The sequence below is a fragment of the Rhinopithecus roxellana genome, chromosome 5 (genome assembly GCF_007565055.1).
Source record: "Rhinopithecus roxellana isolate Shanxi Qingling chromosome 5, ASM756505v1, whole genome shotgun sequence".
NCBI classification, from domain to species: Eukaryota; Metazoa; Chordata; class Mammalia; order Primates; family Cercopithecidae; genus Rhinopithecus; species Rhinopithecus roxellana.
In genome coordinates this window covers 78365013-78375460 of record NC_044553.1, presented here as the reverse complement: position 1 = coordinate 78375460, position 10448 = coordinate 78365013, and the positions used below count along the sequence as shown (strand labels likewise).

Below are 10448 nucleotides of genomic sequence, written 5' to 3'. Positions count from 1 at the left end.
CAGTGGCTCACACCTGTAATTCCAGCACTTTGAGAGAGGTCGAGGCAGGCAGATCACTTGTCACCTAGGAGACAAAGGAAGACTCCGTCTCAAAAAAAAAAAAAAAAAAAAAAAGGCTGGGCACGGTGGTTCACACCTGTTAATCCCAGCGCTTTAGGAGGCTGAGGCGGGTGGATCACGAGGTCAAGAGATGGAGACCATCCTGGCCAACATGGTGAAACCTCATCTCTACTAAAAATACAAAAATTAGCTGGCCATGGTGGCACACACCTGTAGTCCCAGCTACTTGGGAGGCTGAGGCAGGAGAATCGCTTGAACATGGGAGGTGGAGATTGCAGTGAGCTGAGATCGCGCCACTGCACTCCAGCCTGGCAACAGAGCGAGACTCCATCTTAAAAATAATAACAACAATAAAATTAATTCTGGTGATGGTTGCACAATTCTACACTAGAAGTCATTCGACACTTTAAGAATGTGAATTAGGCTAGATGTGGTGGCTCATACCTGTAATCCCAGGACTTTGGGAAGCCAAGGCAGGTGGATAACTTGGGGTCAGGAGTTCAAGACCACCCTGGCCAACATTGTGAAACCCCATCTCTACTAAAACTACAAAAATCAGCCAGGCATAGTGGCTCATGCTTGTAATCCCAGGTACTCGGGAGGCTGAAGTGGGAGGATCACTTGAACCTGGGAGGTGGAGGTTGCAGTGAGCTGAGATCACGCCACTGCACTCCAGCCTGGATGACAGAGTGAGATTCTGTCTCAGAAAAAAAAAAAAAAAGGAAGGTGAATTATATGGTATAAGGATTATATATATACACACACACACACACACACATATATATATATATATTTTTTTTTTTGAGACATGGTCTTGCTATGTCACTCAAGCTCTTGGCTAATTTTTTTTTTTTTTTTTTTTTTTTTTTTTTTTTTTGATAGAGGCAGGGTCCCACTATGTTGCCCAGGCTGCTTTCCAACTCCTGGGCTCAAATGATCCTCCAACCTTGGCCTCCCAAAATGCTGAGATTACAGGCCCTGCACTTGGCTAAAGCTGCTATTTTTTAAAAAAGAAAGGAGGAGAAACAAGGGCTGAGTCCCCGTGGTTGGCCCCCACTCGCTTTCTGGCCTCAGCATGGTGGCGTCTCCTTCACTTGATGGAGAAGCGCAGTCGCACCTGGAAGTGTTCACAGTGGGCGTGCTTCATGGTCAGCTCGTAGATGGGAGTCAGGTTGACTTTCACGCCCGGCGGCAGGCTGAATTCCAGTTGCTGTAGCAGGATGGCCAGGAAGAGGAAGACCTCCCACTTGCCCAGGACCTCCCCGATGCACCGGCGCTTGCCCAGGCCAAACAGCATTATCTTCTCACTCAAGGGCTTGTTAATGGTGGTGCTTCGGCGGTGAGGAACCCCTCCGGCCGGAACTCAGATGGGTCCCCCCACAGCTCCCTGCAAGAGGAACAGAGGAGATAGAACTTCAGGGCTGGGGAGGCCCTGGGAGGAGGGGCCTGGGGGAGGGAGACTTCTGTTGAGGTCACAAGTGTGAGGACATGTTGAAAGCAATGAAGGATAAGTGGGAAGGAACCAATCTGAACTTTGATGCTTATTCTTTTTTCCTTTTTCTTTCTTTCTTTTTTGTTTTTAGACAACCTGTGGCTCCTATAAGCTGGGCTGGAGTACAGTGGTGCCATCTTAGGTCACTGCAGTCTCTGCCTCCCCAGCTCAAGCCATCCTCCCACCTGAGCGTCCTGTGTAGCTAGGACTACAGGCACCACATCCGGCTAATTTTTTTGTGTTTTTTTTTCTTTTTTTTGCAGAGACGGGGTTTCAGGGATCTCAGACTCATGAGCTCAAGCGATCCACCTTCCTTGGGCTCCCAAAGTGCTAGGGTTACAGGCATGAGTCACCACACCTGGCCTGATGCTTATTTCTTTTACAAAGCTCTCTCTAAAATGACCAGCCTTAAAGATAGTGCCTTTTAATATTAATTTACTTTAAATAATACTTTATCTAAAAGGAATTTAAAGAATTAAAACAGGCTGGTTTTGGTGGCTCACATCTGTAACCCTAGTACTTTGGGAGGCTAAGGCAGGAAAATCCCTTGAGCCCAGGAGTTCAAAACCAGCCTAGACAACATATGGAGACCTTGTCTCTATTTAAAAATTAAAGTTAAAAAAAAAAGAAAGAAAGAAAGAAAGAAAAACATACGTCTCTTCATCCTACTGAAAATATGCCTCCCGGCCGGGCACGGTGGCTCAAGCCTGTAATCCCAGCACTTTGGGAGGCCGAGATGGGCGGATCACGAGGTCAGAAGATCGAGACCATCTTGGCTAACCCGGTGAAACCCCGTCTCTACTAAAAATACAAAAAACTAGCCGGGCGAGGTGGCAGGCGCCTGTAGTCCCAGCTACTGGGGAGGCTGAGGCAGGAGAATGGCGTGAACCCGGGAGGCGGAGCTTGTAGTGAGCTGAGATCCGGCCACTGCACTCCAGCCTGGGCGACAGAGCGAGACTCCTCAAAAAAAAAAAAAGAAAATATGCCTCCCAAGGGGCCTCAACAGTATGTCCTGGCTTATGTTTATTGTTTTGGAGTAATGATGACTAGCATAAACATTGATAGCGTTTTCACACTCAAGTGTCCCAGTGTGGATGGTAAATTATATGGTCCCCCTACCCATACACCAAAGTGGGGCTTTCCAAAGAGAGGTCTCTGGGCCATTCACATCAGAATCGCCTGAGGCACCCCACCTGACACCACAGTAGAATCCTAGGGGAACCATCAGCTGCAACAAACATCTTGGTTGATTTTTTTTTTTTTTTTTTTTTTTTTTTTTTGAGGCAGAGTCTCACTCTGTCACCCAGGCTGGAGTGCAGTGGCTCGATCTCAGCTCACTGCAACCTCTGCCTCCGGAGTTCAAGCGATTCTCCTGCCTCAGACTCTGGAGTAGCTGGGATTATAGGTACACCACCATGTCTGGCTAATCTTTTTCTTTTTTTTTTTTATTTTCAGTAGAGACAGGGTTTCACCATGTTGCCCAGGCTGGTCTCGAACTCCTGACCTCAAGTGATCTGCCTGCCTCGGCCTCCCAAAGTGCTGGGATTACAGGCGTGAGCCACCACGCCTGGCCATCCTGGTTGATTCCTGTGCACTAAAGTTTGTGAAACCTTTGTAAATATTGTCATTTAGAGCAGACTATACAGCAACTGAGGTTCCCTCCTTTCATTATATAAACAGTTCCTAGCGGGGACAAACAGCCTTCCTGACTGCTGAACCTGCACACATTTTTCCATGAGGGGTGTGTACTCACGGGTTGTGGTTGACCTGCCACTGGTTTATGAAGACACAGCATTCCCTGGGGATGTAGAAGCCGTTCAGTGTTGTGTCCCTTGTTGTGCTGAGGAGGGAAGAGGGCACTGTGAGACTCAGGGCTGGAAAGCTGGGGTGTGTGTTGTTCCTACCTCCACCCCATCCTGATAGCCTGCCCACTGCCATCTCCATCCCTACACTGGGAGGAGAGGGGAGGAACAGGGAAGGGGTAGAGTCATCCTCCCTCTTCCTTGCCTCCTGTTCTTTAACTTCAGCAAGTATTTACTAAACTTCTCTTTGTGTCTGGCTGTGCACTTGGCTGTTCTCTGGAGCCAAGAAACAGGCAATTTCAGATAAATGCTTTTCTATTTTCTATTAAAAAAAAAAAAAAAGCAGCAGGCAGCCTGGGCCAGCCCTGGGGAGTTTCTAGCCTGGCCGGGGATTCAGGCCTCTTACTCTAGGAATAACTGGAACAACATTTGGGCGGAAGTAAGTGCTCACTAACTCTCTTGACATTGTTAAAATTTCGGGGCATGATCAAGTGCTGATGGCTGAAAGACCTATAAGACATCAGGAGTGGGCCGGGCGCGGTGGCTCAAGCCTGTAATCCCAGCACTTTGGGAGGCCGAGACGGGCGGATCACGAGGTCAGGAGATCAAAACCATCCAGGCTAACACGGTGAAACCCCGTCTCTACTAAAAAAAAAATACAAAAAACTAGCCAGGTGAGGTGGCAGGTGCCTGTAGTCCCAGCTACTGGGGAGGCTGAGGCAGGAGAATGGCGTGAACCCAGGAGGCGGAGCTTGCAGTGAGCTGAGATCCGGCCACTGCACTCCAGCCTGGGCAACAGAGCGAGACTCCGTCTCAAAAAAAGAAAGACATCAGGAGTGAAGCAGTGCCAGCTGGATGAGTCAAAAGGCTTCTGCGGAGAGGAAGCTCGCATCAGCATTGACTTTGAGCAAGGGTAGGATTCTGGTGGTCAGAGAAGAGACTAGAAGGCATTCCAGGCAGAAGGTTCAGCGTTACCAAAATTCGAGGCCAGTAGGGTCATGCTTGTGAGGCTGAGGCCGACCTGGCTGGCACGGAGGGCACTGGGAGGGAGGGAATATGAGCAGAGGGGAATGAGCGCTGAGATCACAAGTGGAACTTTCTCCTGAGAGCTGGGGGTTAGATTATGTTTGGACTGGATGGGGGCAGACTGAGGCTGGGATCTGTGTGGAATGAGGTCGGGAAGGAGATGCTGAGCCAGGGCCAGGGCTGAGAAGCCAGGAAGAGAAAATATGGCAAGGACTTCAGAGGGGGGAGGGCAGAACCGGCAGCCCTCACGGTGAAGGGGCCGAAGGAGGAGTGTCGGAAGGTCTCCAGGATGAAGGCCTCCAAGTAGGGCAGCTGGGGTGTGTCAGAGAGCCGGGATCGCCACCCCCTGCCAATCACAGCATCTGTAGAACACAGAGGGCAAGCAGAATTCATGGGCTGCCCTAACTGCCCCATGAATTGTCCCCTCTTATACCCCATGTCACTCTATACAAGACTGTCTATTCACAAGTCTGCGACCCCACTAACCTCCCACATCTTCTAGGCAAGGGCAGGCACTACTGTGTGCCCAGGGCTTGCACACAGTAGGCACATAACAGGTGTTTGTAGACTGAACGCACAAACTGGGTCTCAAGGCTTCTCCTGGCCATAAGGTTGGGGGCCCCCATGTACCCAGCTCCTTCTGGATCTTCCTCTGTATCTCGGGCCTGGCCACAAGGTACATGAGGCTCCAGGAGATGGCTGTTGCAATTGTGTCAAATCCTGGACTGTGTAGGGTAAGGTGAGGAAGGAAGGAAGACAGAAACAAGGAAACCAGCATTTCCCAATTATCTACTATGTGTGTACCCAGCATTAGCTTTCTCTCGCCTTAGCCCGTGAGTTTCCTGAGGACAGAGGCTGGGTCTTTTCAACATAAACTTGAGATACAGGTTTCAGAATTAGCTGCCAGAATTACAGGGGCCTAGATTTACAGGCCAGAGAACACTTTATTGTTCAGATGGGGAAACTGAAGCCTAGGGGAGGAGAAGGACTTTACTGTGTCTCCACTGGGAATTGGTGGCACAGCCCAGGCTCAAACCCTGATCCTAGGCCATGTCTCAGTATGTTGTACCATCTGGTGTAGGGTTGGCGGGTTGTTTGATGGACTGAGGGACTGGGCAAGACTGTGGGTGAACAGCAGGCATTGTTGGATGGAGGGGCAGGGTTCTGACACCTGCTCCGAAGATGTCATTGACAAGGTTGACAATCTTCTCCTGGGGGATGAGGTTGCCGCTGGCTCTAGGCCCCTTCTTGCTGTGCTTGAACAGGGCACCCGTGATGTCCTGGACACTGTTCTGAGGGGGCACACGCTTAGAGGTATCCCTGGCACTTCCAAGGTCAAAGGCTGAACGTTGCTCCACACCCCTCGCCTGTCCCTGGGGGCTACTCCTCCCACTTGGTCTCTAGGCAGGGGGCTGTAGCTCGCAGCAGGAGCTGGTAGCAGCCCTGGGTATGATGTAAAGTGTCATTTTATGCCCCATTGGCCCTTCTTTCCAATAACCCCAGGGGTCCAATTTCAAAGGAGGAAAAGGTTAGTGTGAACACAGGGAAGCAACGTGATACCAGAGCTGGGGATTAGCCTCTGTTGAGATTCAGGTTTCTGCAGAATGAAAGCCTTCTCACTCATCAGCCCCCTACATTTCAGGGCTCTGCTAGGGCCCCATTTCCAGGACTTTTTTCTTGGGGGCTTTGAGGAGCCCTGAGAAAGGGGCTTCAAGGATGAGGAAACTGAGGCCCAGAGAAGGGGAAGAGTTGGCTCCAGGTCACACAGCTGGTCTGAGGTATCCAGAGCCTTCCTAGGCCTTGGCAACACAGCAGCTGTCTGAGCATGCTAGAGCTGGGAGGGAGGGGCCATACCCAGGCCCTGCAAGGTGCCCCTCGCCACCTGTACCCCGGGCTCACCTTGTCAAAGTCCTGATAGTGTTCCTGAACTGTTTTCTGCAGGAACCGCTCGAACCTCTGGTTGAAGGCCTTGAACCTCTGCAGGGCAGGGTTGGGCAGATAGCGAAGGATGGGGAAGAAGTCCACTGGGTTCCCGGAGGAGGCACTCTCTACGAACTCATGACTGTTCTTCACGAGGCTGAGCATCTCATCACTGCTCTCAGGGAAGTGCTGTCCAAAGCACATGGCACCAATGACGTTGGCCACTGACACCACCACTTGATTGTAAGGGTCGAAGTGCCCAGGCCCTACCATCAGCTCCTGCAACCTGCTGATCAGGGCCTCAGCCTCCTTGCTCACATGCTCCTCCTGCTACCCGGAGGCTGGGTCAGAGGCGATGGAGAAGGTGTTGAGGGCTTTCTGGGCCAGGTGCCGGCGGGCAGCCCACACCGGTCCAGAGTCTGGGCTGAAGGACATGCTCTGGCCATCAGTGATGAAGGTGAAGCTGTAGAGGTCAGGCCGGCCCTTGAAATTGTCGCCCTGCCGCACCAGGGCCTGCCGGATGGTATCCAGGCTGCTCAGCACCAGCACGGGTGTGGAGCCAATGCGGATCTGCAGCATGTCTCCATAGAGCTGGCTCATCTTTGACAGTGCCAGGTGTGGGTTCTTCCCCAGGGTCAGCACATGCCCGAGCAGGGGCCAGCCCCATGGCTCTGGTGGACTTTTCAGGCCTTTGAGGACCCGAGGCCTCGAACCCCTGAGCACCCAGAATACCAGGCAGAAGATGGCAGAGGCCAGGAGAAGCTCTGTGGCCGAGAAGGGAACAGACTGGGACAATGCCATCTGTACCAACTACAGGGAAAAAAGGAAGGAGGGACCAGGCTGAGGGTTGAGATGGAGACATTCATTCATTCATTTCCTCAGTCATTTGATAAACACTGATGTGTGTTCTGTGCTTGGCTTCCAGCTGGATACTAGAAAGACTAAGATTCATCTACCATGTGTCCTGTGCCCCCAGAGCTCACCCTTTGAGCATCACAGAATCTGAGAGCTGGCAAGAAGCCTCAAGATTCCCAGCCTGAACCCTGGCTCTCTCCTCCACCCATCCTCTCAGTTTCTGCTTCTGGGGCTAGAGTAGAGGCAAGTGACCACCCCAAAACGGGGAAGCCAAGGACAGCACCCTTGTCAGCCCTTGGCACAGCATGCATGTGTGGCACAGGACCAAAGGGTCCCTGCCAGTGCTGGCTTTCTGCTGATACCATCTACACACCCAGGGGACCAGGAGCTCCCCCTACCCAGTGACAATGAGGAGGCCAAGGTCCCAGGGCTGATTCAAATAGCCTGTGATGCCCCCTTCCCAGGGCACTCTTTATCAATACCAGGAAGGGCATCTCCTCCAGGGATGAGTCCCCATCCTCTCATAGTCTTGGAGGTTGAGGTTGGGCTGCAGCCAGGGCCAGGGCTGCCCTTGTGCTAAGGGGGAAGCCCTCCCCATCTCTCTCCTTTAAAATGGCTTAGTCCAAACTGCTCATTTAAAATGGGGAAACACAAGTCAAGAGCTGAGTAGCAAAACCTGGAACCCAGGCCCCCTACACCTAGCCCAGGCTCCCCATCTTTCTGTCTCCACTAGCTTCCAAGTTCTATAATTGGGGATCCCAGAGATTAGAAACTGGTCCCAAGAAAGCTACCTGTAGAGGCAGGTGCTTGAGATTAGCAGAGTTGTAGTGGCTGGTCTGGAGCATCTGGCTCTAGGTGGGTGGCCTTTTTATAAACACCACCCGCTATCGGATTGGCCTGGTTGTCCTGGTCACCTAATATCAAAGCTGGATCACTGAACAAAGTTGGAAGGATCAACCCTTGACCTTGGGCCATGATCCCTCAACTCCACCTACTACCCAAGGCCCAGGGTGATTCTTTGGGGATAGGCCAGAAGGGGTGCTGGGTCCCTGGGGATGAAGGTACAGCTTTCTTCAGGGTTCAGGGTAGGGAGCCTATTTCTCTGAAGAGTAGGGTAGGGTCTGGGAGTGTGGGTTAGGCCTTTGGACTGATCTGGGCGTCTTTCCCATGCACACATGAGGAAGAGCTCTGCCAGGGCACTCAGTCTAGGCCAACCAGGCTCACGGCCCCTCTCCAGAAGGATGTTCTTCTGTATATCCTCCAACAACCTGCAAAACCAGACAGTAAATGGGCATGTTCCAGCCACTCCTGATTTTCAGCCCAAGTCCCCAAGTGGAAAAGAAGAGATGATAAGGATTTTGCATACTAAAGAGAGGCCTCCCTCATGCAAAAAGAGACATAACCAAATGCAATATGTGAACCTCGACTGGATGTGGCATTTAACCAAAAAAATTTTTAAAAATTTACAAAAGGCTTTTTGGGGACAATTGGGGACATGTGAGCATGGACTGGAGATTAGATGATATTCTGGAATAAATGTTAATTTTTTTAGGTGTGAACAGAGTGTCATGGTATGTGGGAGTGTATCCTTGTTCTTAGGAGATTAATGCTGCAGTGTGGAAGTGTCAAGATCCCTGCAACCTCCTTTTGAATGGTTCTGTTAAAAAATGTATACCTTTAGGGCAGGTGCGGTGGCTCACACCTGTAATCCCAGCACTTTGAGAGGCTGAGGTGGGCGGATCACCTGAGGTCAGGTGTTTGAGACCAGCCTGGCCAACCTGGTGAAACCCCATCTCTACTAAAAATACAAAAATTAGCCGGGTGTGGTGGTGCATCCCTGTAATCCCAGTTACTCGGGAGGCTGAGGCAGGAACATCGCTTGAACCCAGGAGGTAGAGGCTGCAGTGAGCTGAGATCGTGCCACTGCACTCCAGCCTGGGCGACCGAGTGAGACTCAGTCTCAAAAAAAAAAAAAGTACACCTTTAAAAAGTATAATTGGATTGTTTGTAACTCAAAGGTTTACCTTTGCTTGAGAGGATGGATACACCATTCTCCATGATGTGCTTATTTCACATTGCATACCGGTATCAAAACATTTCATGTATCCCATAAATATATATACCTACTATGTACCCATAAAATTTTAAAAAGTATACCTATCTATCAATAAATCAAGAGAAAGTAGATATGAGAAATGTCAGCTATTCATGGACTTACGTGAGGATATATGGTGTTTGTTATACTAAAGGAGTCTTTTTTTTTTTTTTTTTTTTGAGACGGAGTCTCGCTCTGTCGCCCAGGCTGGAGTGCAGTGGCCGGATCTCAGCTCACTGCAAGCTCCGCCTCCCAGGTTCACGCCATTCTCCTGCCTCAGCCTCCCGAGTAGCTGGGACTACAGGCGCCCGCCACCTCGCCCGGCTAGTTTTTTGTATTTTTTAGTAGAGACGGGGTTTCACCGTGTTAGCCAGGATGGTCTCGATCTCCTGACCTCGTGATCCGCCCGTCTCGGCCTCCCAAAGTGCTGGGATTACAGGCTTGAGCCACCGCGCCCGGCCCCTAAAGGAGTCTTTAATGTGGACCCAGATCTCAGTCAGGTCTAAGAGGAGGATGAGGGCAAGCCTTAAATTGGATGTGAAAAGGAAGTTTTCTATCTTTTTTTTTTTTTTAAGATACAGAGTCTTGCTTTGTCACCCAGGCTGGGGTTCTGCACCACAGTCATGGCTCACTGCAGCCTAGACCCCCTGAGCTCAAACAATCCTCTTGCCTCAGCCTTCTGAGTAGCTGGGACCACAATCACAGGTGTGTGCACCTTGCCTGGCTAATTTTTTATTTTTAAACATTTTTTTTTGTAGCGAGGAGGTCGGACCATGTTGCCCAGGTTGGTCTTGAACTTTTGGGCCCAAGCAATCCTTCTGCCTTGGCCTCCCAAAGTGCCGGTATTACAGGTGTGAGCCACCGTGCCCGGCATGGATGTGAGAGGGAAGTTTTGATTTAGACGTGAGTGGGCTTTTATTCCTGAAAATGAGAAAACTGTGGGATCAACCTGTGAAGATGCCAAGGCACACGGATGGGGAGTCCAGAGGAACAGAGCATGTTGGAAGACCATGAATGGGAGAAGAGGAAGGTTGTTTTCTGCCTATATCTCCATTGGGTTCGGATGACTCAATGAAAAAGGTTAAGGTTTGAGGTCAGGCTCAGTTTTATAGAAAATGGACTTTTTCTTTCTGTCTGTCTCTCTAATTAACTAAAGTCCATGGTTTACTTAGATTCCCTTGGGTTTTACCTAATGTCC

General features: G+C 50.6%; 1 protein-coding gene across 1 annotated transcript; it reads right to left on the bottom strand.

Annotated features, from left to right (window-relative positions):
- Positions 1 to 1150: 1150 nt before the first annotated feature.
- LOC104672152 (cytochrome P450 1A2) lies at positions 1151 to 7101 on the bottom strand. The gene is given in 7 exon segments (XM_030931243.1): positions 1151 to 1392; positions 1395 to 1447; positions 3306 to 3392; positions 4595 to 4742; positions 5011 to 5100; positions 5552 to 5672; positions 6280 to 7101. Coding segments are annotated over 7 exon segments (1563 nt in total).
- Between the last annotated feature and the right edge of the window lie 3347 nt (positions 7102 to 10448).